The sequence below is a fragment of the Neltuma alba genome, unplaced genomic scaffold (assembly GCF_004799145.2).
Source record: "Neltuma alba isolate B1F8T4 unplaced genomic scaffold, ASM479914v2 tig00003548_pilon, whole genome shotgun sequence".
In the NCBI taxonomy this organism is placed as follows: Eukaryota; Viridiplantae; Streptophyta; class Magnoliopsida; order Fabales; family Fabaceae; genus Neltuma; species Neltuma alba.
The window spans coordinates 24,611-52,443 of record NW_021633325.1 but is presented as its reverse complement, the minus strand read 5'-3'; the positions used below and the strand labels follow the sequence as shown (position 1 = coordinate 52,443).

Here is a 27,833-nt window from a genome sequence, read left to right as displayed (position 1 = left end):
AAGAAACAAAGGCACCAAGAAGCGCAAAAGAAGGCAATCCATTGTGGAACTCTTCTTTCTTCATGGGTGAGAGACTCTGATTACACCAATATATGACACAATATAATCTTCAATATATATATATATATATATAGGCAAAGAAGTTAAAGGCTTTATTTGATACTATATATCGCAGAATCGCACTGCTCTATATATAGGGAAGCCAGATAGGCTTTGGATGAATCACTAATAACACATCACTTAGCTTGTTGATGGGCAGTTTCATGGGGCGGTGTTTACTGTTATTATTGTATAGTCTGAGATTACAGGTTTACAGACCATTCGTTTGTTGAAATTTTTTATATATATTATATAGTCACCGAAGTTTTCGTTGATATTTCATTTTCTCCATTATTAAATGAGCTTGTTAGTTAGCTGGGTTTGGTAGCTTGCTTATTAATGAGTGTGTTGTTTTTCTTTTGGTCTCTGATTACGTACAGTTCTGTCTTCTGTGTTCTAATGTCCAAACATGCATATATCAATGCGGGTGGTTATAATAAGAAACTTGCTGGAATTTAAATGCCACTTATATTGATTAAAGTATGAAGCCTTTCGTAAGAGAGTGCAGGATTGGGAAAAGTTTGAGATATTGGATACTTTGTTAGAATCTTTTTAATGTCTAACTAAATTTCACATGATCCTCGTCATCACCTCTTGAGTCTTGATCTTAAATCATGTGACATCTGGTCGGCGATTGATCGATTGATCGCAAGTTTCATAAAAAAAATTGAAGACTTGTATGAAAGTCTACATATGTTACCTCATTAAACGTTTAAACATAAATAAATGGTGAATCTACTCGCTTTTCCCTCTAGTTTGATACTTTTAATGTTGGGTTTATCCTTGTTTAGTCTTGTATTGTTAATTTCCTCTTAAACTAAAGCTATCATGAGCTACCTTTTTTTTTTTTTTAATTGTATAACCAAGAGTATCTCAAGTCATTTTAGATTTAATACTAATATCTATCAGGTCAAGAATGTTAAGGTTAAAGTCTTCTAATAAGTGCATTTTTTGAAATTTATACTTGTATTTTTCTTTTTATGGAAGTAAAACTGTTTATCATCTCAATTAACAGCTTATTGGTAATTATTATGAACTTAATTAATCATAAAAGCAATAGCATCATACATAGTGCAATTTCTCTGTAGGGATTTTGCTTTGATTTCCTGCCCCTCTTTAATTTGATCAGCTAGTTTATGTCCATATTAAGCCAATAGTCCACTAAATTATATTGTCATTATCATGATCTCCTAAAAATCCAGGCTCAAATATTTCTTGATAATTTCATAATTTTCACATAAAGTGCTATGATGACTCCCCAAATAACTCTTGGAAATATATGAAAATATTATCAAATATGTGGGGAATCATAAAAATACTCATAACATACATAATTATATTATGAAAATGCTTTTCTTCACTATCTCCTTGCTCAAAAGTCAAAACAATCATTACTCCGTATCATTTGGCAGCATATGACAATCACTACATTAAATCTAGATTTTGTTTAAATGAGAACATAAATTAATAAATGATTCTTAAAGAAGTCTTGATAAAACACTGGGTGGAGAAGAATTGTTTCCCTATGGAGTCCTCTGGAAGTGCAAATAAAAATGAAAATTAACTTCTAGGGAGAAGCTTGTTTCTGGCACACATTGTATAGTTGAGTTTTCCCCACAGTAAATGGAAAGCCAGTGTGCAATTTTTATTCAGTTTCGGGTAAATTAAATTTCATTATTGTTGGATGTATGTGTTGCACTGTGTTTAAAATGCCTTTAAAGATGTTGGCCTGGGGATGACGATGTGGCTTCAGAGAGTTATAATTATAAAGATTATATATTATGTTATGAAAGTTTACTTTTTTTGGCATATAGTTTTCTGTAGTAGGAGATTAAAATTAATTAAATCATTAGAAAATGCCTTCGTGTTTGTTTTATTTTTAACCTTGGTCTCATTTTTGCTGGTGCTTTTTGATATTTCAGTTAGATTTTTCTTGTCAGTCTTCGAAAGTACTAGATATTTACTTCAATAAATTCTGGGTTTTTCATCTACATATATGCCCAGGTTAATTCACTGCGTGCAAGTAGGGCCGTTCTTCTTCTTGCTGCGCTTGCCCTTATTAATTCTTTGCTTCGCCCACAATATTTAATTTAAAGCACCTAACTATTAAGCAAAGCCTTAGGGATCGTATTTATTAATAATAAATATATATAGGAGTGTATATATATATATAGAGAGAGAGAGAGAGTGAGAAAGAACCAACAATGATGACATATTTAATTAATGGATTTCTGTGTACATAACATATATAGCTCTTGGAAGCTTTATTTATAACAGCAATACTCTTCATAATGCAAATACAATACACATACAGCAGAGATAGATATACTATTAATTCTGAAAATTCAGGTGAATCAATCTTAAAAGATATAATGGACATGTAGTGCCTGTTTTCTTCTTCTTTTATTTCCAATTATATGGAAGGATATGTTTTAATTAGGCTTTAGGAATATTCATGGTGTGTCTCAAGGATTAACTGGAGGGAAGAAGGGCTTTTTGGGGAATGGGAAAGGCTTCTTAAAGAAAGGAATTGGCTTAACGAAAGGCTTAGGGAATGGCTTTTTGAATCCAGGGATTGGCAAAGGCTTCTCATCATGGACAGGAATTGGCTTTGGAATGAAAGGCTTGGGAAATGGTTTCTTCTCAAATGGAATTGGCTTTGGAAAAGGCTTGGGAAATGGCTTCTTCACAAAAGGAATCGGCTTTGGAAGAGGCTTGGGAAACGGCTTCTTCACAAAAGGAATTGGCTTTGGAATAAATGGTTTGGGAAATGGCTTCTTCACAAATGGGAATGGCTTGGGGAAAGGCTTCTTGAATCCAGGAATTGGCAATGGCTTCTCATCATTCACTGGAATTGGTTTTCCAACAACTGGGAATGGCTTCAATGGAACTTTTGGTGGGATCTTGAAAAATGGCTTCTTGAAGAATGGCTTATGATGTGGAATAAACTTGAACTTTTCCTCGTCTTCATGACTTTTTACTTCATTCCCTGCAGAAACAGTTGTGCAGAATTTCAGTTAGTCTAACTAATCAATAGATAATGATGCAAACATATTATCCCCATGAAATAGAAAAATAAATAAATAAATATATATATATATCAACGAAACAGATTAACTGGGAACTGTAAAATTTATGGGACATATTTATTCCTAAAGACAAAATTGAAGTGAATTAAGATTCTCCATTCGCAACTTTTGGTTGAATTTAGTGTATTCTAAAACTCACTTGGTTTCTTCTATATAAGATGTAAATAACAAGTGTCAGAACCCAATTACCAAAATTGTTATAGCAGAAAAACTAATAAAGAGAGAATATATAGAAGCAGGCACCTGGAAAGTCATTTGCTGCAGAAGAAAAGGAAGAGAAGCTGACAAGAAGAAACAAAGCACAAAGCAAAGTGAAGCTAACAGCTTTCTTCATTTTCTGAAACTCACTAATAAATGCCACACACTTGAAGATAAATATGTGGCAAATTAAGCAAAGAGAAAAAGCTTTGAGTGAGTGGTAGTATAGCTGCAGAATGGCACTGCTATATATAGCAAAGAAAAAGCAAGTTGCTTAGCTAATTTTTGATTATCACCAACAAATGACCTTCTTGAGGTTGCATGATGCCTGATTTTGCTGTTATTAATTTGAGTAGTTTCGAGGTTAGATATAGTTCAATGGCATTAGTCACCGATTTTGTTGTTGAGAGTCCATTCTCTCCATTAAATGAGCTTCTTAGCCGCCTTGCTGGCTAGGTAGCTCTTCCCCCACTGATGACTTTGTTCTTTTCTTTTTCATATGTATATGATGGCATAATTCATCTAGTTAGGTATAGTTCTGTGATCTGAAGTTCAAAGAATGGGCGTATATGATTTGGAACATTCAAGGGGGTAGGTGTTGGAATTCAAGACAACTTCCAAGACAGATTTAGCACTATATCATATTGTTGAACATATATACACAAGAAAAAAATTAGAGTGGTGTCTATTCAAGTGAAAATGATTATAAAAAAAAAAAGGAAAACCACCTGAGGTGGTTCAAATATATACACAAAGAAGGTTATTGGAGGTGCTAATAAAAAGGATATATAGATGAGGCAATATGCAATTCTCTGAGAAGGGGTAAAAGAGAACCGGAAAGACATTGAATGAATTTATTAAATGGGCCGGGGCCTTCTGATTAATAATTTATTCCAAAAAAAAATTTGGTTGTTGATAAATCATAATAACATTACGAGAAACATCGACTTAGTAAGGTAATGTTTTTTGTTGTTATTGTTGTGTAGTGTCGAACACTAGAGAGTTTATTCCTTGTCTGGACTATAGTCTAATTAAATTAAAATGATTTTATTTTATTTTATTCTTAAAATTTTAATATCTTCTATTTTAATCGATGTCCAATAATTTGGAGTCAATTTTTTGAATAATCGTTTTTGAAAATGAATTTATTGTTTAATAAGTTAAAAAAAAACTTTAAATCTTGATAAAGTAGATTTGGATGATTTCTCATCTCATCTCTATTACGAAGATGATGCTGCACAAAAAAATGTACTGGAGAGTGGCAACCAAGTGAGAGAGCTACCAAGAAAGTGACGTATTATCTGTCCACATGCTTCCAGATGGTCTTTTGTATGATCGATATTATATATATATATATATATATATATATATATATGCAATAGCCAATAATATCATTTAGGAGATGAGAGTATTAAACTGTAGGGTCTGGTCACTTGTGTATATAGTTTGAGCAACCATACACACACACATACTCCTTCCAGTCCTAATTATAAATCCTCATTTATAGTCTACAAACAAAGTCTTATAATTAAGACTGGAAGTAGTATATATATATATATAACCAACAGGGTTAGGTTATAAAAAATATTAGTCATTTACAATGTGACAAATTACTATTTGAATACTTACTAGAAGAAGTGTCTAAATTTAATGCCTGATAGTATTTCGAGCAAGATTACCTCTAATAGGGTAATATTTGTACCTACCAAAAATGTATATTTATATTAATTAATAATGCAACCTACATTTGCCTCACGCCACCTTTATTGGTAGTTTAACTCCTTTATGCAGGGACCAAGTTGCATAAAATTGACGGCACGCATTCATTTTTCAAACTAGGTGGGCTCTTTACATTGTTTAAAGAATAATCTTGAAAAATAGGTCCCTCTGTTTTATAACTTGCAGTGCGTTATAAATTAATTATTATCCTCTCTGATCCCTAATATAAGAGTTGGTTGTTGGATTTGATTATAAATATACCTCAATATACTTTTTTTGTGTAAAATATATTAATCCACTTTATCTCTTATATTTATAATTTTTTTAATTAATTTACTTAACTTGAAATCAATTTATATATATATTATGATTTGTTTGGTACGTGGATTGAATTTCGAGAGAATGGAATTGAGAATAGGGATTAGAATGAGTTTTGAAAATATGTTTGGTATGTTGTCATAGAAATGAAAATAAAATAAAATAACACTCTGATGAAACATTATGTGATAAAACATAACAACACTTTAAAAGTGATTATAATACGAAGCCCAAAGACCATCTGAAATTCAGATAAAAAAAAAAGACCATCTGAAATTGTTAGCAGTTATAGCAATAAATTATCTGGTAAATTAAACAAGCAGTGTTTCTTGAACATTCTTCATTTCTTATAGAGCAGAGATTAAAGGTCAAGTCATAATTTATCTAAAAAAAAATAGTCAACCTTCCATGGTTTAAGTTTCTACCTGACAGTTCTGAGACTTGGAACTTATGGAACTACTTGTGTTAGAAAGTGCAGACCATGAACTACTTAACTAGAATTCAAAGAAACTTGCTTGGTGGGTTGACAATTATAATGCATCAGATTCTTTTGCCAAGCAAAGTCATCAAGAACTCTTTGTAGTGACTTGAAGTATCCCTAATGATTGCTCCTTCAAGATCTTCATTGTACATGTTTGCATATTCTTCTCTCACTCTCAACATGTCAATCTCTGATCGATTTATCACTGCTCTGTTTAGGGACTCTTCATCAGTTCCCAGCCCAATTATAGAATCTCTCAGCACCTGCACATGAATCAAATGGGAAAAAAAAAAAAAAAAGCTTTAACCAGAAACACATCACTTTGAGCATTAGTTAACAAAATGATATTTTCTTTTGACTGAAAACTACAATCAGGGTTGGATTCAACAGAAAAAGCTAGTCATTTACAACGAGACAAACAAAAGTTTGAATTCTCACTAGAAAAGATACTCATATTTAGTATTCGACCATGCCTCAAACAGAATTTTTTCTAGTAAGAATAAGCAAAAAGAAGAAAAAAACTATTGAGTATATGATACAACCATCTTAAATTTGAGGACATCTCAATTCCCTGAATGGAAGGAATTTTCTGAGCATAACTTCTATATTTTAAAAAAGGCAACCATGCTTGATCCAATTGTTATTGGCAAAAAAATATAAGCTATGATGTACATCAATTTGGTATGAAGAAGAAAATACCTTTGCAAAATGTTTCTCAGGGCATTCTACACACAATAATGCTACATTCAAGAGAGATTCCAAATCACCATTACCACATTTCTTTATATCCTGCAGAGAACATCAGCCCAATCATTAAGTTCTTTACAAAATAGGTAAACATAAAAACTTTAGATTCCAAGTCAAACCTCTTCAAATGCAATCCCATAGAGTTTCTTATAGCATGCAAAAGTTGCCCTGAGCTGGAAAAAGTTCCTGGTGCTAAGTATCCAAATGAGTTGATCATCATCTAACTGCCTTGTGTTGATTGCTACATGCAATCTCGATGCCTCTGACTCTGCTACCTCCAAGTTTACAACCTCTTTATCATATCTGTAGGATCTTACTAGGTTCACTAGAAGCTGCACAGTACCCAGATTATATATCCACAAGAAACCATAGAGAACATTGGAAGTTAAACTGTTAATGTGAAACTTGAGCGCAGCTGAAAATTGTGACATGATTACATGTTCGGTTGAGTCCATGAACTAATAGATATCAGTAGAATAACTGTTACTTAGAATTCCATGTTTTTAAAGAAAGAAATTTACTCTCTCTACAGTGTATGTCTCAATTTTCATGAGTTGCTGTTAAAGGATTTTTTTGTTTTTTTTTTTTGTGTGGTGATAATGCTATTAAAGAATTTTACCACATGCGTGCATGTAATGTATGAGATGATGATATTAGGACCTTGAACACATAGTTCAACCCTCGGTCAACCTGGCACAGGTTTTACACAGGAAGCAACCTGTTCAGGATTAGTATGTGGAAATTAAAGTTTATAAATGCATTATATTCTTGCTTCTTATGCTTCTTTTCTATATGAGACCTGAGGGATCTGGATCCTTTAACGTTTCTGCAGTTAAAGGTGCATACTTTGCATTGCATATAATTTTAATGAAAAATAGACATAAAGCATATTACTTGCTGTTAAACTTCAAGAATTTCAAAAACACCAACTTCAGAGAATCAGATTCTGAGACCTGAGTCTGAGATTATGATATAGGGTGTATATGATGAGCTTTTCTCATCAGGAAAGGACACTTGCCTGAGCGGACAGAATTAATTAGATAAATGCTTTTGTCAGGTGATTGAGAGACTCCATTGTTTTACCTTTCTGATGATAGGTTGAGAAACACAGGATGCAATGTCCTCTTCAAGGGAGCAATCAAAGATAGAGCAGTAAGCCTCCCTCACAGACATTAGATGGCTAGGAGTGGATGCACATGCAATTTCAAGTAGAACCTGTAGGCATGAGACATCTTTTCTCTTATCCTTCAATGCCTTGTTTGCTAGGTGTGCATCCCTTTCTGGAGGGTCATATGTCCACAGAATTACTGCATCCTGTTATGTAAAATTCTGAGTTGCAGTAGAATATAGTGGGATCTCATGTTATTTCAGAAATAAAATCTGCCTGTTTTATTTCAAATCAAACCACCCAAAATAGGTGAGCCACGTCAGAGCAAAACTCTCTGAGTTTTAATGCAGCCACATTCCCAGGGCTTGAACCCGAGATGATTAGTTAAGCTAGCATAGCCCAATACCAGATGAGCTACGTTCTCACTGATATATCACGATTTATAATAGAACTGAAATTTTACAAGCACATTATGTTTATTATCACTATGAATCTTCTTGACCAGGTAGCAGACATCACTTTATACTAATATAGCACATCTGCAGACTGCATTAATGATGTTCATATTGATATGAAATTGAATTGACAAGAAATTATTGTAAATTACCTACGATATCCATTTATCCTACGTGTGTGCCTTAGAAACTTTTAACATATAGGGTATATATGTATATATGTGAATAAAATGTTGATAGATTAAGCCTTGAATTTTAACATAGAAAAAGCAGACAAGAAGAAGCATGATGTACTCTGAAATTGCTGGAGAGTTCTTTACGAAGGCGATCGATAAGTGATTCATTGAATAGCTGCTGATAAGTTTCTCTGATTTCCTTCCTTTGCTTGGCATTCCTGTGTCCTAATACCCAGATTACTTCCTCCCCATCCGTCAAAAATCCTGCAACATCGTACATTGAATGCCCATGAATCATAAAAAGAGAAAACTACCATGAAATTCTTAAAGGATGCGTGATCTATCAATTTAGTTTAGTTCCTGTGATTTGCAATTAAAATCTCTTAAACATGAGCCATACAATCCTGTGGTGAGCTCTGTGAAGTACCGATTTTAGTTACCAGGAGGATCATATCAATGGGGTTGATAATTCTTGTATTTTCATTACAACATCTATCTTATAGGAGCTAAAACAATGCAACTTTCATCTTTTTTCGATCATTTCCAAAGAATAGGAAACTAAGAAAGAGTGAAGGAAGAGAGAAAGAGACCTTCGAAAGCCTTTCGGAGTCGCTCGCAATCATGGGCAGGGCAAGGAACAATCTCTGGAACTCTAAGAGTACTCATTTCTTTTGGGAGATTTTGATGATTTTGCTCTCTTGCAGGAAATGAGTTTCTGGTAATTAGAAAATCCCAAGTTATAATTTTTCAGAATCTTCATTGTTGTTCCATTTCGCCTGTTTTTACTGTTCATAACTGTCAGACATATCTGAAACGCAGAAGTTGTGACCGTTTCATACAAATGAATAAACAACGCCATATTCATTACACACTGGTGTAGTTGCTCCCTCCTGGCCTCTCCTTATAACTATCTAATATTCACCCGGGAGTTGTTTTACTAATTTAGGAAAACTAAGAAAATTTTCTTAAAATATTTTTATATAATACGACCTTCGGTCCTATTTATAAGTTTTAAATTGAAAAAAAAAAGTGTGGTTTATTTTATGAGCTTTAATTTGGATTTGTCTTAATATTTAATACTCCTCCGGTCCTAATTATAAGACCCAATTGACTTATTTGAGGAGATTAAGGAAGTAAATTAAATTGGTTATTTATAATAAATAAGTGTTGTTATTCCTAAAATATCCTTGCTAATTAAGTATATTGGCTAAAACTATCATTATTAAAAAGATTATCTTGGAAAAAAATGCATAAATATAAAAGAGAAAATGGATTAGGTCTTATAATTAGGACCAAATAAAAAGTCAAATTGGGTCTTATAATAAGGACCGGAGGAGTATATTTTTTTAATATTGCCTCTACTTATTTTTCTCTTATCACATTTTCCCACATAATGTCTTTCATATTTTTTCTCATTTATTATAAAGACATATTTAGAAACAAAAACCTATTTCTAACCTATTTATTATGTTTACCTAATTTTAACTAATTGTTTGTTATTAATAAATTAGTTATTTAAAACTTATAATAAAAACTAGAGAGAGTATTATATTATATATCAATTTATAAATTAGATATAATTAGTTAGGAAGAAAATGAAAAACACAAAAGATAAAGTATTAAAGAAATTATTTTTTAATAAAATATCATGATTATTTTCAATAAAACCAATTGGTTAATTAGTTAGAATGTTTTTTAATAGCGAAAGCATGCAATATTACGAAACATAGTGGAGGTTCGGATAATAAAAACCAGAGGGGGTATATTAAAGGTAAAACTTAGGTACATTTACTTATATTCATTGCATCCAATTTTCTAATCAAATTTTAGCATATATCAACCTAAGTTTTCTCATTATATTAAACATCGGGTTACTTTTATTTTTATTTCAACCCAAAAAAAAAAAACAATTGCGTGATCTTATGTAACAGTTAAATGAATGTTCGAAGAGTTTTGTGGGGGTTTTCAGATTCAATTTCAGTTTTGTCACCAAGTAAGTTTCTAAAAATTAATTACCTTAATGTGTCTTTAAGAGCATTTGTATTCCATAAGTGTACTTTACTCCTTTGATTTTATTTATAAGACACTTTTAATATATTTCACACAGACAAAAAAAATTTTAAAATGCATTAATTCTTCATTGAAATATGACAATTTTTTAACTTTATCCATATGTAATATATATACACCTTTTAAAAGAGATAGCTACCCACACTATAACAAATAAAGGACAAAATAGTATATTCATGCTAAAAATTTAATAAAGTGACTTATAAATAAGATAAAAAAAACTTTTCTCTCTATCTTATAAACAGGACTAGGGAAGTAACATATTTTTCAGAAATGCTGTCTTGTTATTCTGAAACGTTGTTTTAATTTTAATTTTAATTTTTTACAGAACCGTAATTAGAAGTGCAATTAATGTAACGAGAACACAGAATGTAAGGTAATACAAACGAAAACGATCAAATGACGAAAGTGACCCGACAGATTCGTATAAATATTAAGCGAGAACAATCACACTCTCTTCAACCCACCATGGCGCTCCCCGAAGAGGTAGAAGCTCTCACCAAAGCTTTCTCAGGTTCCTCTCCGCTACTCTTTACTCCAACACCATTATACCAATCAAATCATTCTCTTTAACATTTATGATTAGTAAATTACTTTTACTTTGAAGTTTGCGTGCGAACTCAATAAATTTGAGAGGTGTGGGATTTCACTGGAATTTCTGAACTGTTTTCGTGGTAAAATGTTACGATCCAGTTGATTTGGGATTCACGTTTAGGGTGTCCAATATCAGCAATGGGCAGCTTTTTGGGATAGATTCCCAGAAGATTTTATAGTTTTATTGTTAAAAACTTTTCCGATGCTTCAGAGTATGGGAATTGACTTTTGCTGTTGTTGACGATGAAAGGACATGGAATTGATGAGAAATCAGTGGTTTCGATTTTGGGGAAATGGGAACCGGAGAATAGGAAGGCTTTCAGGAAGGGAACACCGCATCTCTTCATAGAGGATGAACGCCAATTTGAGAAGTGGGATGATCGTCGGGTTCGACTTCTAAAACATGAATTCATGCGTTTTAAGGTATATTCATGCAACTTCTTATATGCATAAATCATTTTTCAACTTGTCCACTTATCAAAATCTCTTCCAGTATCTGTCGTGCTGGCATTTTTCTAGCTAGTCATTCTCTACTCAAACCATTTGTCAATAGTAATCTTTAACATATCAGTACATGAATTCAGAAACTCATCTTAGAGGGACTCACTTGAGGAAGTTATATGAATAGCTAGATTGATAAATGATTGTCTATAAAGGACTACAATTAAGTTTTGCTTATTGTTATTCTTTGCAAATTATTCTGCAAGTGTCTTAAGCTAGCAGGAAACCTTAATTTAAAATCACTGCTTTGTCCTGTAATATACTTACGCACTCACATGCATAAAGCCTGAACCTTTTTCAGGGGAACAACTAAGAATAATAAGAAAAGAAAAAGTTGTGCAAGAATTGTTACTTAAAAGGAAGTAAATCTCATAAGAGTCCAAAGATAGAACATTATAACTGATTGCTACCAAATCTCAAGCAATGATGTTCATTTGTTAGAGAATTGGACTTAAAAGTCATACAAAATTCGATTCAAATATATACCTAAATTCTGAATCACTGAGCAAGATTCACATCATGCATCATTCAGAAAAAGGAGATGATATAAGTATCATTTGTGTTTGTCAGAATGCAGCGGTGCTGTGGGCAATGCATCCGTGGGAACGAGATGCTCGCTTGGCAAAGGAAGCGCTGAAGAAGGGTCCTCATGCCTATGGATTGCTAGTTGAGATTGCATGCACCAGGACCTCAGAAGAGCTTTTGGGAGCTAGGAAGGCCTACCATTCTCTTTTCGACCGTTCCCTTGAAGAAGACATAGTTTCTCTTATTGATGGTGCGGAACGTAAGGTGAGTGTCACCCTTCTAAGGGCTTCATTCAAGACTGCCCATAATAATTATTGTTGTTCTCATTGGTTGATGCCTGAGATATTCTTTTGCAGATCTAATCTATACGAAATACGAAGATCAAACTAATTAAAGAGACACGCATATAATCACATTTGTTGTGCAACACTGAAACTCACATTTTTTGTCCTTGTGTATTCGCGAATATCTTTATACTCCTATTTCGTAGCCTCATTCTACCTTAATATTATTCATTTGACTATCACCCATTTATGTTTGATGCTTTTACTGGTCTTTCCCTTTGATAAACATGATTGGAAACAGATCAGTTATAAATAAACATGTAAGGATGTCAGGGTACACTTTTTATCCCGACCTACTTCTAACACGATTACGAGTCTCTTTACAACAATTTTTCTCGGTATGTTATCATTTAGTGGAATAAAATTCTCTAACTTGGTTCATGTTGCTTTTGGCAACAGCTCTTGTTTGCCCTTGTGAGTGCTTATAGATATGAAGGATCAAAGGTTAAAGACGAGACTGCAAAATCAGAGGCCCAAGCACTTTCTGTTGCCATTCAGGCTGGTCATGAGAAGTCAATCCTCGAGGATGAGGAAGTAATAAGGATACTAGCAACAAGAAGCAAACCTCATCTCCAGGCAGTTCATAAGCACTATAAAGAATTATGTGGCAAAAACCTTGATGAGGTATCAGACCTTACTGACGTACTATAAACTAACACGTGTGTGTGTGTGTGTGTGTGTTGTAAGCCTCATGTTCAGTGTTTAGACCTCAACCCTTTAAGATTTTGTTTTTTTATTTCAAGGATTCACTTATGAAGTTCTATTTCTGATCAAACCTCTCTGCCTTTGGCTAGGATCTTGATGACTTAAGGTTAAAGGAGACTGTGCAATGCCTTTGTTCCCCTTTAACATACTTTATTCAGGTAATGTTATATTAGAAATTTAAATTCAATCTCCAAACTGCTGTGGTTTTTATCCGTTTGGTTTTACAGAAAAATAAATGTTGATGAAACTGTTTACAAGTTAAATATCAGTTATATGAAAAGTATGTTCTTGAGATGATTTTCTGTAATCTCTTCCTTCTTTTTTTTTTTTTTTTTTGGTTCCTCAGGTTCTGGATGCAGCATTGAGATTTGATGCAGATAAGAACACCAAGAAAGCTCTTACACGTGTGATTGTTACTCGAGCTGACACAGATATGAAGGAGATCATGGATGAATATCAAAGCTTGTATGGAGTTTCCTTATCCCAGAAAATTGAAGACACAACTAATGGCAACTTCAAGGATTTCTTGCTAACCTTGATTGCTAGAGCAGGCTAATTTTAGAATCTGAAAAATAAACATATGATCAGAGCATAAATAAAAAGAAAGAAAGAAAAGAAAGTTAGAAGTAAGGATTTAGAAAGAAAGAAAGAAAAGAAAGTTAGAAGTGAGGATTTAATCTGCAATAATTTTACCACATGATTAGATTTTTTAAAAAAAAATTATAGGTAAGTGTTTCTAGAATTAGTTGTGCTAATTTAAAGTTCTGAAATGTAACTCTGCCTGCATATGTTTAGGCATGATATGTGATATGTGATTGCATAATCGCAAATCATGATGCCTACTTGGATCTGAAAATTTAAGTAATAAAAAAAATTGAGAGTTGCTAGAAAAACTTGTTTGGAATGGTTAGCCAACAAAAGCAAATTAAGTCAACTCTTTTAGCTCTTTTTTTTTTTTTTTTGTATGTTTGATCGTTGAGTTGTTGAACTAACCACTGAAATATCTTAAGAAATGGATGACGCGTTCTTTCTTTAAAGTTTAAACTAAGCCAAAATATATAATATGAAAATAAAATAAAGAAGACAAGCCTACCTAAAAATGATATGTAGATGCAGCAGAGCTGAACATGTGTCGAAAATATCCAAATATCTCACTTACAAGTTACAACTAATATTTTAATAAAAAAATTAATTATATCTATCCAATATGATATGAAAAGAACAAAAATATTATTTTATTCTGTATGAATTGGTTGAAGAATACTGAAATAATAAAATAATAATATGATGATCATGGTAACAATGAAGACATATTTCATTTTTCATATGTTCCTTCTCATTTTCTCTTGTCCATTCCCATTCATATGAGACATAAGTTTGAATTCCTTTAAATTCTTTACGTGTCAATTTTCATTCGTAATAATCAGTTCTGTAATAATTAATTTTATAAAATACGGACTCATCAGTTTTCATTAATTAAAGTTTATATCTTCTTCTATTGCTTCAAAATATGTTTTTTTCCTTCAAATTATCAAATTCTCTTACATGGGAAGAATTCTTTTCTTTGACAAAATAACAAATAATAAAGTCAATCATTATGGTTAGGGGAGGTTTCATCCTTACCTTGTTTGGTTTGATTAAAAAGGAGGAGAGGGGGATACTTAATGATTTTTTGTTTGGTTCAAGAAGGGAAAAGGATGGATAGTAATAATCAATTTACTATTTTACCCTTACATATTAGTTTATATTTTTTATTGATATATTATATAAATTAATTTACATCTTAATTTAAATCATATAATTTAATAAAAATTTAGTCTTATCATGTTAATATGTGCATTAAAAAATTGGTACAGTATTTTTTTAATTCTAATTAATATAATAATATATTTGAAATAATCAAATTAAAAAATTTTATATGCTCTAAAAAAATTAAAATTTTATTCTCTTTAAGCTATACCTTTGTTCAGCTTTAAAATATATTTAATAAATAATATATTTATAAAAAAACAGTTAATTTTATAATATTATAATTTTTTATTTAAATAATGTTTTTTATTTTTATAATAATTTATATTAATTTTTATTATAATATATTTTTTAATTATAATAATTTATATTTTTTATTTTTTACTTAGGATAATATATTTTTTATTTAAAATAAATATTATAATAACATATTTTATGAGTGGTTATGGAATATCAAAAAAATCATAAGGGCATAATGGTCTAAAAATTTAATTCCCCTTTAAAAACCCCTAATTTGGAGGGGAGCTAAAATGGGAGGAGGGAGAGGAGGGGAGGGAACATTTTGGCTTCCCTCCCCTCCAAAATTTTTAACCAAAAGAGGGGAGGGGCTCATTTTCCCTCCTCTCCCCTCCAACCAAACACACCCTTAGTATACTTTTTATTTTTTCCATAATTCACTTATTTATTAGGTTTTTTTTGGATTTATTAACAATATACTATACTATATTTATTAGTTATTACAAGGAGTTTAAATATACAACCCCATATTTAAGAAAGATTTGAAAAATTTTTGGTATCATTAGATTATAAGATCCTGACAACTTATTAAACTTACTATATTTTTTCTGACAAAAATACTGACTATATTTTTTATTATATACGGATATTTAACCATGATTCATGTATTTTCTTTCTCTTCTCTCTAATGCTTTTAATAAATAAATAAATACTCCTTTCCTTTCTAATTATAAAACACTTTTTAAACTTTTTTATGTTCATTAATATAAATTATTTTACAAAATGTTCGAAACTTTTTAAACTTTTTTATGTTCATTAATATAAATTATTTTACAAAATGTTCGAAACATATTTAAATTTTGTTCAGATAAATCTTTTTTATTGAAATTAAAGATTTTCAACTTTATGAACAGATAAAAATACTCTCATTTATTATGCAATGACATAAATTAAGAATGATTTTGAACTTTTCTGATAATTTTTTTTGAAAAAAATCTCAACTAATTTTTCCCTTAATGTATGTGACTCAATTAGAAGTGTATGGGATGAATTTTGCAAACATGAACCATCCTCCATTATTCATCTGGCGACCAAACCAACCAAGCATATCACAGCTTGAGGTTCATCAAACCACAAAGTAAAAAAAGGAGAGCGAAATCCCACACAGTTCAAAGTTCAAATTCAAACCACTCTCTAACTCAAACCCATCATCATCAGAAAATGGCCTCACAACAACTTAAAAAGCCTTAATCTTCCTTCCCCAGGAGAGCGAGGAGTAAGTTCTTGTAGTCTCCTGAGATGTCCTTGGCCACAGCCTGTTCAAGATGAACACTGTTCCGCTTGTAATACAGTTCTTTGATTTCCCTCATGTCCTTTTCTGCCCTGCTCACGATCACACGGGTCAGTGCATCCTCATCAGTTCCCGTCTTCTTTATCGCATTGCGCACCACCTGTTTGGTGAAATTACTCCAACAGTGAATCCTCGTTTAGTTTCTTTGTGCTCATAATCGTGTTATATATTATGATCTCCCATTTGGAAGAATAAAAAATTGAAACCTTACCTTTTCATAGTACTTGGTGTGGTCATTGAAGCAGCGGATGGCTGTGTATAATGCCTTTTGGAACTCATCTGATGTCTCATCCACCAATTTCTGCACAGATGAAGAAGAAAAAGCAAACTCTTTGTTTAGTCACATACTGGGATTCTTTGGGAGACACATTTTAGGAGGAAAAAAACATTAAGGATGTGATTTTGGTTAATTCGGTTGATGGATAAGTATGGTACCTTAGAAATGGAAGCTCCATGGGCCTCTCTGTAGCGATTGAAGGTTGCAACAAGTTGGGTCTTGCTCCTTGTGGTCAAGACCCTGATGACTTCTTCCTGGCTTCCTTTCTTCTCCTTGATAGCCTCATGAAGGATCTCAGCTTCAGATTGTGCCAATCTTGCATTGATCTCTTCTCCAACGTACCTATATGAGGTCACCAACCCCACCAAAAGCTGGCCCCAAAAAACAACCCCACAGACTCACAACCACATTACCACACCTAAACACCTTCCACTTACTTCTTTTCTTAAACAAACCCACTAAAGGCTTAGCTGACCATTTTTCACCGTTATGTTTTGTGAAGATTTCACTTAATCATCTAAAAATGGAAAGAAAAAAAAAGTTGGAGGAAATGATGAACTTGCCTGGCGAAGATGGCCTGAAGTGATAGCAGCCACATCTTCCTCCAATGAGTGCTTGTAGCGATGGAGGTAAGCACGCCTCACAGCAAGCAGTTCTTCAGGGGAGAGCACTGTGGCAATTTCTGCAATCACATGGTAGTTTTTCCCTTCCTTGATGACCACATGGGCCAACACCGCATCACGATCTGCCGGTTCCAGAATCCACCGATACACAGCCCTCTGTTTTGCACACAAGATTTGTCAACAAATAAGTGAATGATTAAGAATTGATTTGAACTCTTGACCGTTTTGTCATCAGACCATGTTAAAGACTTTCAATTCAATAGTTCACTCTGTTAAGTGAAGAAGCTATGAACTGTTTTACTATGATCTCTAACAGGACAGCCATGGTGATGAACAACTTAATAACCAATGTTACCTCGAAGTCGCCAGAGATCTCCTTCTCGAGGCGTTTGACAAGATCCTCCTGGTAAAGTTCCTCATACGCCTTTCTGATTTGCTGCCTCTGGTAAGTGTTTGTGTGACCCAGGATTGTTATTACGCTCTTCTCATCAGTCCCCCATCCTACAAATTTGAAAAACACACAACAAATCAATATCAGATTATGCGGCTAAACTACTGATTTGAATTCACATTGAAATGATCCATAGATAATATAGAAGTCAGCCAGTAAACATAGTCAGGATCATAAACCAAAACTCTATAATGCTTAGGAAGAAATAGATGGGTTTTCATCAGAAAATCAGAACCTTCCACAGCCTTTCGTATAGATTCTGCATCTTCAACTGGAGAATGATTAGTGGGAAAAATAAGGGTAGCCATGGTTGAATGTTATCTTAGTCTCTGGGCGTAATTGAAGCTTTGTGATAATGAAAATAGTCTTTAGAGTTCTATATATATCAGCGCCGCTCTGCTGACACTTTGTCTTCTGTGTAGTGGTTAGTCTTATGGACTGTACATTATCAAATAAATTTATGTAATCTCAAACATTTATGGCTATGAAAGTGTGTTTCTCCCATTGGTCTGTACCAAAGTCAATAATTTATTTATTTATTTAACCTTGCCTCGGAAATTTCGTGAAGGGCAAGTTTGGCATTGTACGCATAGCATACATCCAAGTTCTGAAACCATCATGGGATTATTGGGAGAATCATTTACATTGATTTTGTGATTCTCTAGTTCCAAAGTTTGGCCTTATATGGAGCTAAATTTGACTCAACAAGGCATGTTTATTTTTATTTTCAACGTATTTCACACAAATTAAAAAAAATTTAAATTTTATTTACTCTCGTTTAAAATTCAACAACTAATCAATTTTATCCCTATTTAATATACATCATAACTCATACAAATAAAGTCAGCACAATAATAAATAAAAAATAAAATTATATATTCATATAAAAAAATGTTCTTACTGTCTTATAAATATAATCAAAAAATATTTTCTTTCTTTATCCTGTAAATAAGATCAGAAGAATATCTTGTTTGATGATTATAGGCATGGTTTAAATGAATTGATGAGTCAGAATTTGCACATTATGAGTCAGTCACGCGGACGCTAAATTGCTGAATTTTTTGTTGAAAGAAAGATTAGTTAAATTTCACACCGAAAGCAGGATCATGGATGAAAATAGTACAATTGCCAGCTATCATATTACTAATGAATTAGCTTTATGCAAATTTGTAAAAGACGCTATAGTTGGCAGGCTGTAATTTATGAATAATAGTAAAATTGTGCTCCCTCTTATTATATACATAGCAGATCTTGCAGAAAATATTATAGGTTATTTTTACAAGACATTTGATGTTTTTAAAAAATATTAAATATTTTTATATATGCTCATATTCAATAATAATAGTGAGCGAGAGTAAAAATTAGTATGAAATTAAAATTTAGTATAATTAATAAGATCAGTTAATATTGAAAATCATAAATTAGTTAAAATGATTTATATTTGGGACTAAAGTATTAATTAATTGCTCAAGTAGGGTTGATCTAAAATACGTAGGGGTATTATTTATGTTGAACAATGCCCGTATTATTTATATTTTTATTAATATTAATATTGATATTGAAGTTTAATTGCCTCTTCTCTATCACGTAAAGAAGAAGGAACAAATTAGGTGAAATTTCAAAAAATTGATCTTATCTTGAAATGGGAGATCTTTGAGATCTCTTTGGCTGGAAATAAAAACGAAAGAAAGAAGAGATCTTTGAGATCTCTCACATTTTTGTCCTTGCACTAATGATTTTTTTGTAAGAGAGTATGAGAAATTTTAAAGGAAAAAGAACCTTTAGGTTTTTGTCTTGAAGAGTCCTTCCTTTTTCTTTATTATCAATCCTAAAATTGCAAGATTCCTTTTGCCCCTTTATGGAAGAGTTGAATATAGGCAATTCATTTAACCAAAAAAATGAATAGAAAGATGGACGCCACCTACACAATAAATCTCACATAATCTTTATTTATTTATTTATTTATTGCCTCTCTGTTTTAAGAGAAAAATCAAATTTTTATTATTTTCTTTTGGTTTACGTGCTTAAAATAAGATGGCTTCATGCTCCTATCACTAGTCCATGACCGGATAAATTAGTTGGATAATCAAAGCTGTGAGCAACCAAAATTTCTTATTTAATTTGACAACAAAATTTGAATATAAAGTGTTGAATTATATCAAATATTAAATAATTAAATAAATAGTTATTAAAAAGATAAAAAATTTTCCCTCTAAGGCAAAGATTTGCATTTATAGTCATGAGCTGGCCACACACATAGCCTTTTCATCTTTTGCTTCTAAGGCAGGTAGGCCACCTAATTATATTACTATCTCTGATTTTAATTACAAGATCTTGTTTATAGTCTACAAACGAGATCTTATAATTAAGATCGAAGGTAATGTTACTTAGTATTTCATAAAAAAGCCAAACCCTCCTTTAAAGTTTTGTTAAGTATGCCTTAAAATCAAAACCCAAATTTAAAAAAGAAGTAAGAAGAAGAAGACATCCAAAGAAAATGACATCTTCATATTCTAAAACTTAACTGAAAAAACAACCAAACAACAAATCTGATCCAAATGACTTAAGATTATATTTCAACTCAATGACTGATTATAAATAAAACTGTACTTTTTGAACAGCTTATATTAAAATAAATCTAATGCATGAGGAAAAAGAGTATTAAGAATTAAAGGAAGGAAAAAAAAACTTGAAAGGGAAAAATATTACACACACACACATATACCTTGGAAGCACTTGTGGATAGACTCAGCATCTTCAGCAGGAGAGTGCTGGTTGGGGAAAACCAGAGTGGCCATTGGAGTGATCGGAGTTAAAAAAGAGCTCTTTCTTCTTCTTCTTCTTTCTTCCTCTGTTATTTCTCTGTGTCAGTCTGGCTATGGAGATTTGCAGTGGGAAGTCGGAATTTATAGCCAAAAATGAATGCTTCGGAATTAACGCCTTCTAATAATAATTTCGTATAATAATTAAAAGAATTAATGAAAAAAATCGGAAAAAAAAAAACGGAAAAGCTTTGGGTGGTAAACTGACAATGCTTTGCTGGAAAGCGTGGCGAGTCGAATCAGGAGGCGTTTCTGGTGGCTCCTTTGTCTTGCATGACCGACAAATGCCACCATCAATCTCTCCCATTTTTCACTCCCTCCCTAAAATAATCATATCTTCTTCCATTTAAATATAAAAAATTAGATAATTAATTTACATATATTAAAAAATATTTAAATTAGTTATTTGTAAAAAAATATATGTTATTTTTTAAAACTATTCATTTTAATCATTTGTATTAAAAACTACTCTCCTAATAAAATATTCCTTTTTATTTGCAATTAATAGAAATATATTAGGAAAAAAAATTGCTATAATTTTTTGACAGACTAAGATAATTGAGGTCTTATATATCAAATCAAAATAAATCTCTTTACAGGCTCTTATATTTAGAATGGGAGGGAATATTTATGTTTGATGTTACTGGATTTTAACTTTTTACTCATAATTAGTTTTTAATATAATCATATGGTTAACAAAGTTGTTAATATGATTTACCGACATGCATGATTGGTATTTGGCAATTGGTACTAGTGGAATGGCTTCAGTTTCAATGCAACGCTACAAGCTCGCTTTAATTATTCAAATAAAATAAAAAGTTAACATAATTTTTTATCCTCTAAATTTGCCCCCATTTTAATTTTGGTCTATCAAGTTTTAAATTATAGGTTTTTCTCCCTTAAGTTTATTTTCATGTCAAACAATAATCCCTATAATTTGATAAAAATTTGGACCATTTTGTTCTTTGAGGAACCAAAACCTATAATTTGAAATTTAAGAGATTAAAACCAAAATGTTGATAAATTTAAATGATCAAAGATTATACTAACCCTAAATAAACTAATAAAGTGAATTTTTTTTTAAGATTGCGACAAGATTATGAATCCATTGTGAATACCTATGGAGCATCATTAGGAAGTCACATGCGCCATTGAAATGAAAATGCCCTAATTTTTCTTTCAAAAAAATTAATCATATTACTTTGCTTATAACTCAATCTCTAAATTTTAATTCAATTTGACTCAATTTTTAATTTTAATTCAGTTCAGACTTAACTCAAAATCTTAACTCAGTACAATTTAATTCTTATAGTATTAGTCATTTAAAATATTAATCTTTAAACTTTAAAAATAGCTTTAGTCCTTATGTACATTTTTTTAGAGACCAATATTTCATATTATTAAAACTTTAATGAAGAGTTGTATTGCATCAATATTTCAAAGTTGAATTTTAATCAAATCAAAATCGTAATTAAGTGTTTCATGAATTCTTCGTGAGCCATATTCGCAGTGTTAAATTATTATTGTTAATGCCTCGCAGCATCAAATGACTCCATGGCCCAATGGATAAGGCGCTGGTCTACGGAACCAGAGACTCTGGGTTCGATCCCCAGTGGAGTCGCGTATTTTAAGTTTGTTAAGTTTGTAGATTTCAGTTTTGTCAAAGATAAGCGGAAAGTTAACTTCTATTTTTTGGCTGAATGGTACAGAGCTATTTACTTTAAATTAATAAATGGTTATGAACAAGAATTAAGAACTCGACCTTTCACCTTTTTTCACATCCAAAACCCTACCCTTACTTCTTTTTTCTTTTTTTAGTGAAAGAAATTTTATTACTCAAAGCAATGTACAAAGAAGAACAAAAGACCCTACCATTACTTATTTATGCAGATTAACGTAAACCAAATTAATAACATTCTTATTTATGCAATTTCTTCGTTATCAGATTCTAAGGTCGTGTTGTTGCCAAAAAGAAAAAAGATTGAAAGGCTATGTTTTCCAAATCCAAATCTGTTATTAACAATATATCGGACCAATTTTTCCATTGTTATTGCTTCTGCCATAATGCCAGAAGAAGCCTTGGATTTCTTCACGAATCCATCTTGCAACCATCTTTTAGAATCTCTAACCACAAAGCTGATAGCAGATTCATATATTTGAATATTTCAATTGCACTAAATTTCCATATACATGAGCAAAGTAGCTAATACTGCTTTCTTTCTGATATGGCCTTCCAATTTTAAGGACTTGTTTTGAATGACCATTAAAAATGAAAAATATTCTTTTTTGCCCAACAAAATGAAAAAGTATTTGGTGTTTCTGAAATGTGAAAATTCACACGGAACAATCAATATATATTTATATATATGCTTTTAATCATATTATACTACCTCCGGTTCTTAATATAAGACCCTATTTGACTTTTATTTTGGTCCTAAATATAAGACCCCAATCTACTTTGTCTCTCATATTTATATACTCCTCCGGTCCTTATTATAAGACCCAATTTGACTTTTTATTTGGTCCTAATTATAAGACCCAATCCATTTTGTCTCTTATATTTATGCATTTTTTTCCAAGATAATCCTTCTAATAATGATAGTTTTAGCCAATATACTTAATTAGTAAGGATATTTTAGGAATGACAACACTTATTTATTATAAATAACCAACTTAACTTACTTCCTTAATCTCCTCAAATAAGTCAATTGGGTCTTATAATTAGGACCGGAGGAGTATATATTTTTTCAAAATAGCCCTTCTAATAATGATAGTTCTAGTCAGTACACTTGATTAATAAGGATATTTTAGGAAAGATAACACCTATTTAGGACAAATAATTAACTTAATTTACTTTCTTAATCTCCTCAAATTAGTCAACTGGTTATTATAATTAGGATTAGAGGTAGTATTATATTTTTAATATTATAAATATATTGTTGCCCCAAACCAAACGGCAAATAAAGAAAAATCCTGGGTTAGCATTTTGCCACGCAGGAGAAATCTAAACGACACATGTACCTTCAGCGAAGGAATGGGCCTATGAAGCGTAAGCGGCAAAGCCAAACGGGCTCAAATATTTGTTGAAATTTGGGCCTAGGCTGCTGGAATTTTGGGCCAAATATTAACTAACTCTGTTTGTTTTTGTAGTATATTATTTTCTACTACTTCTAGTCCTTAATATAATAACTAGTTGATTAATTTGAATAGATTAAAAAAAATCATTAAGTCAGTTATTTACAATAAATAGGTGTTATCTTCTCTACAATATTGATGGAAAAGGGTTTGTTCATATCCCATCAAATATTCTTGCTAATCATGTTTATTAGCTAGAATAACCATTTGATAGAATTTTTAATATGTGCAACTATTATAAGGATTACTTTGAAAAAATTTTAAATATAAAAAATAAAATGAATTTGAATCTTATATTTATAACCAAACTGAAAGTTAAACTAATTTTCATATTAAGGACCGGAGATAGTATGTTTTTTCAAAAAAAAATCTCAATTTAGCCCCAAAAAAAAAGGTTGGATCTACTATTTCATTATCAATTCTTACTTTTGATAGGAGTTAGATTTAGCGAAAATGCCTAGTTCTTTACAACATGACAAATAAATAATTGAATTCCACTTAAAAAAAGTGTCCACATTTCATGCCCAATAATGTCTCCAAAAAAAACTTTTAATAAGAGGATGCTTATGTTTAGGAAAAGAAAACAAAATCCTTACCTCCAAGTTCCTAAGTCTTGCATTTTCCCAAATGGATGACTAAAATTATTCTAATAAATAAATAGAATAGTTGCATCTTAGCTGGAATATATTATTTCCCATTTCCAACTACAGTACTCTATATATATATATGTTTGTGAGAAATGTGTTACTTTCCTGAAATATTTCTTAAATTATTTGTACTGAAAAGTACTTCCAACAAAACACTAATAAGAATAATTTGGAGGACAAATCATAAATTCAGAAAACAAGGTGAATTGATATATAATCAAAGCAAATCTCTCCATTATTTCCTACTTTTAAGGATACATAACATTATCAGAAGTAAGGAGAAATGAAGCAAATGGAAGCTCACATCGAGATGGGGATATATGGTTTGAATGTCGGATATCTTTGCATGTATAAGATTGTGACCTGTTTTTTATATTTATAACCATCATTCTCCTTATCAATTCACACATTTGTGTCTCCTTTTATGCATTGAATCCCAAATATTATTGTTCTTAGGTTCCTTTCAGCTGCACTACAATAATAGTGTAATGATATACTTATTATCATCTAGCTTTCTTTTTATACTGTTTAAAAATTCTTAAATTGATTGATACGTGAAAAATGGATATCAATTTTCTGTTTTGTTTTTCCCTTTTGTAGTTTTCACAAGTAATTTATTGATTGGTACGTGAAAAATAGAATCAAATTGTTATGAGTCCGATATTGAAGAGCCTCACAAATGTTGATATAGTTTGTAATTTTAAGAAACCTTCTTTCTCATATGCTAGTTTTTTAGGATCATAGTTTCCTTTTCAATTTGTGTTTATCAAGTTTTCTAAGTAGTAAAAGGATGAATGAAGTGTCATGGTGTGGAGTATTGTTATGAGTCCCACCAGAGCTCTTCATCACAATAGATTAAGAGTTTGTTTGGAGCTCTGTTCAAAATAAACTTTTAAATAAATTCACGTAAGTCGAGACAAAATTCTCTTCACATACTTATCTCGTACTCCGTAAATCACGTTTGAAAAGCTACTTATAAGTCAATCCAAACAAGTCCTACTCTTTTGGAATTAAACTCTTTCTTTGAACTTTTATCCATGCTTCATAACACAAAATATAGTAAAATAAAAATATTCTTACAAAATAAATATAGGCTTTCATATTTTATATAAAAACTGAAAATTCTACAGCTGAATAATATTAATAATAATAAATGTAATACAATTATATGTAATTTTTTGTGCGATACAGCATATATATCCCTTCTTTTTTTAATACAAAGGCTAAAGTATATTTTTGGTCCTTTAACTTTAAAAAGTAAACTTTTAGTTCTCTACCCTCAAAACCATTAACAAAAAATGATGATATTGAGTTCTTGAATATTGATAAAACATTACTAAATGCTATAATATAAAGTTTAATTTTCAAAACAACCATAATTATTACAAAAAATCATCATATAAGACTAACAATTTTATAGTTAAAGGACTAAAAATATACTTTTTAAAATTAAGGAGCCAAACTGAAATTTTACATAAAGTTAAAGGACCAAATATATACTTTAACCTAATACAAAACAGCACCTAATTAAATATCCAATCACCTAATTAAATATCCATTACCTAAATAAATATCCATAGCTTGTTATAACCCTCCCATGTGGAGGCAGGTTTATAGGTGTACAAATGGGCATGTGGACTTTATTAACTCTTCAAGATAAATAGGGTCAACTCCGTAGATATGCTTGTAATCGTACTCTTTGATTTTATAACAAATTTAGTATATAATTAAAAATGATTAGAAGTAAAGAGAAATGAATCAAGCGAAAAGCACAAACGTAGCCTCATCAATCGGAGTAATCACACTCACATGATAAGATATGCTTTAGGGTGTCGGACATCTAGACTATACAAGATTATGCCATGTTACTATATTTATGAATATCATTCACATTATCTCTGATTTTTAATATAAAACCGAGTTAAATAATCCATGAAAATTAGGAAAATTATTAAATTATTTAATTATAATATATGTTACATGATCTCTCTAAAATATTTATGCGTATCATTAGATTATATATTAATTTATAAAAGAAACACGTTAGTTTGAGAAAAACAATAAATATAAATAGTTTAAACTCAAAAGTACGATATGCAAGCAAAGTGTCTACAACCATTTACTCCATTATTTCAATTACAGAACATGACATGTCAATAGCTTAATTTTTGTGTGATTCAAAGTTTTAGGCAGTTTATAATGACTTATAAGCAGTTACAAATAATGTGAAACAAGCGCCAAGAAAATTGCTCATGTAAAGTTCAGTTTTTTTTTAGGGTCAATAAGTTGAATCAATCCATGCACTTTAGAAAAAGGGGTACAAGGCAAACAACGGGTGTTTGGCAAAATCAAAACCTAGGTTTCAGAATCACTTTTTCGCAAAACGAGGTAACCTCCTCCACATATTTACTTCGTAATCCGTAAAAGCACTTCTGAAACCATGGTTTGGTTTCTATCCAAACACCCCCTAAGAAGTGTCATGCCAGAATCTAGATTGATTTTCCGCACCAAATGCTAGCTTACTATATATGCTAAATATCAAGATATCACCGTATTGGGGTGATATTGATGAAGGAAAATTACTTTATACTCCCCCCCCCAGTTGAGGATAATTTTTTTTAAAAATAAAATTGATATCCAGTCATCGTCAACTAGTTCCAATTTAAGTTGGATAGGGTAGGATTTTCAAATAAAAAAAAATCTCGTTACACATAATTTTTTTATTTATAAAAATTTGAATGGAGACCTTATTTAAATAAAAGGTGTTGAATTTCTATTACTTGACTAAACTACTCTGAATTAAAAAAATTACATATAAAAATGTTAAAAAGAGGAAGAAATGAAATATTGGTCACATAAAATGGAAGTCATCAAAACGTCCACAAGTTGTAAATTTCACCAAATTACCTTAAATAGAAGGCAACAAATGAATTGGCCGTCTTTGTGTAATGTTTACTTGTGTAAAATAAAACACATTTTTACATAATATTTTTTAGATATTAATATCTTGTTGCCCTCTCCTCATCTTTCACAATTTATGGGTTGCCACACATGAAAAATTGGAATGAAACAAATAGAAAATAATTTTACAGAATTTAAATTTCTTTTTATATTTCAATACAAAAATAATAATAATAAATTAATTTTTGTATAATAGAATAAAAATATCCCTCTCTTCTCATGCATTCCAAAGAACACCTAACTAAACATCCATGGCCTAATTAGATATATCTTCTAGCTTTTTTATGTCATTCCCATGTGAAAGCAGGTTTCAAGTTGTCAATTGGGCATGCTGACTTTCTCAGCCTTCATATAGATAGAAAGGACCATAGTACAACTTCAATATACTTACCTGTTTAGGAATAAAATATTAGAAATCTGAACAAAATTTTTAAAAAAATTATTATTTTCC

The 27,833-nt window shown here is 31.1% G+C and overlaps 4 protein-coding genes and 1 non-coding gene across 5 annotated transcripts; 2 read left to right on the top strand and 3 right to left on the bottom strand.

Moving 5' to 3' along the window:
- Window positions 1–2,287: 2,287 nt before the first annotated feature.
- LOC114741832 (proline-rich protein 4) lies at window positions 2,288–3,626 on the bottom strand. The gene is made up of 2 exons (XM_028930093.1): window positions 3,432–3,626; window positions 2,288–3,088 (listed from the first exon to the last, which is right to left on the bottom strand). Exons 1-2 carry the CDS (start codon window positions 3,520–3,522, stop codon window positions 2,565–2,567), a joined length of 615 nt encoding a protein of 204 aa, XP_028785926.1. The 5' UTR covers window positions 3,523–3,626; the 3' UTR covers window positions 2,288–2,564.
- Window positions 3,627–5,864: 2,238 nt separating this feature from the next.
- On the bottom strand, window positions 5,865–9,056 carry LOC114741834 (annexin D3-like). The gene is made up of 6 exons (XM_028930098.1): window positions 8,981–9,056; window positions 8,509–8,654; window positions 7,735–7,965; window positions 6,771–6,983; window positions 6,604–6,693; window positions 5,865–6,167 (listed from the first exon to the last, which is right to left on the bottom strand). Exons 1-6 carry the CDS (start codon window positions 9,054–9,056, stop codon window positions 5,964–5,966), a joined length of 960 nt encoding a protein of 319 aa, XP_028785931.1. The 3' UTR covers window positions 5,865–5,963.
- A 1,872-nt stretch (window positions 9,057–10,928) lies between these two features.
- Window positions 10,929–13,952, top strand: LOC114741831 (annexin D4-like). Its single transcript, XM_028930092.1, has 6 exons — window positions 10,929–10,974; window positions 11,305–11,477; window positions 12,126–12,344; window positions 12,824–13,048; window positions 13,219–13,287; window positions 13,476–13,952. The coding sequence occupies exons 1-6, from the start codon at window positions 10,929–10,931 to the stop codon at window positions 13,683–13,685; spliced, it is 942 nt and encodes a 313-aa protein (XP_028785925.1). The 3' UTR covers window positions 13,686–13,952.
- A 2,210-nt stretch (window positions 13,953–16,162) lies between these two features.
- LOC114741829 (annexin-like protein RJ4) lies at window positions 16,163–20,697 on the bottom strand. The gene is made up of 6 exons (XM_028930091.1): window positions 20,543–20,697; window positions 17,722–17,867; window positions 17,307–17,522; window positions 16,902–17,114; window positions 16,678–16,767; window positions 16,163–16,566 (listed from the first exon to the last, which is right to left on the bottom strand). Exons 1-6 carry the CDS (start codon window positions 20,613–20,615, stop codon window positions 16,363–16,365), a joined length of 942 nt encoding a protein of 313 aa, XP_028785924.1. The 5' UTR covers window positions 20,616–20,697; the 3' UTR covers window positions 16,163–16,362.
- Window positions 20,698–22,187: 1,490 nt separating this feature from the next.
- On the top strand, window positions 22,188–22,260 carry TRNAR-ACG (transfer RNA arginine (anticodon ACG)). The gene has a single exon. It is a non-coding gene; the product is annotated as a tRNA-Arg (tRNA).
- The last annotated feature ends 5,573 nt before the right edge of the window (window positions 22,261–27,833 follow it).

Bases quoted from the DNA above. Each gene is read 5' to 3' on its own strand.
- LOC114741832 (XM_028930093.1), bottom strand. From the start codon at position 3,522: ATGAAGAAAGCTGTTAGCTTCACTTTGCTTTGTGCTTTGTTTCTTCTT. The intron at 3,089-3,431 runs GTGCCTGCTTCT...CTGTTTCTGCAG, and splicing joins TGCAGCAAATGACTTTCCAG to GGAATGAAGTAAAAAGTCAT.
- LOC114741831 (XM_028930092.1), top strand. From the start codon at position 10,929: ATGGCGCTCCCCGAAGAGGTAGAAGCTCTCACCAAAGCTTTCTCAG. The intron at 10,975-11,304 runs GTTCCTCTCCGC...TGACGATGAAAG, and splicing joins TCTCACCAAAGCTTTCTCAG to GACATGGAATTGATGAGAAA. The intron at 11,478-12,125 runs GTATATTCATGC...TGTGTTTGTCAG, and splicing joins ATGAATTCATGCGTTTTAAG to AATGCAGCGGTGCTGTGGGC.
- LOC114741829 (XM_028930091.1), bottom strand. From the start codon at position 20,615: ATGGCCACTCTGGTTTTCCCCAACCAGCACTCTCCTGCTGAAGATGCT. The intron at 17,868-20,542 runs GTATATGTGTGT...TCAAATTTGTAG, and splicing joins TATCCACAAGTGCTTCCAAG to GATGGGGGACTGATGAGAAG. The intron at 17,115-17,306 runs GCAAGTTCATCA...TTTTGGGGCCAG, and splicing joins CTTCAGGCCATCTTCGCCAG to CTTTTGGTGGGGTTGGTGAC.
- LOC114741834 (XM_028930098.1), bottom strand. From the start codon at position 9,056: ATGAGTACTCTTAGAGTTCCAGAGATTGTTCCTTGCCCTGCCCATGAT. The intron at 7,966-8,508 runs GTACATCATGCT...TTTACATAACAG, and splicing joins AACTCTCCAGCAATTTCAGA to GATGCAGTAATTCTGTGGAC. The intron at 6,694-6,770 runs GTTTGACTTGGA...TGTTCTCTGCAG, and splicing joins ATGGGATTGCATTTGAAGAG to GATATAAAGAAATGTGGTAA.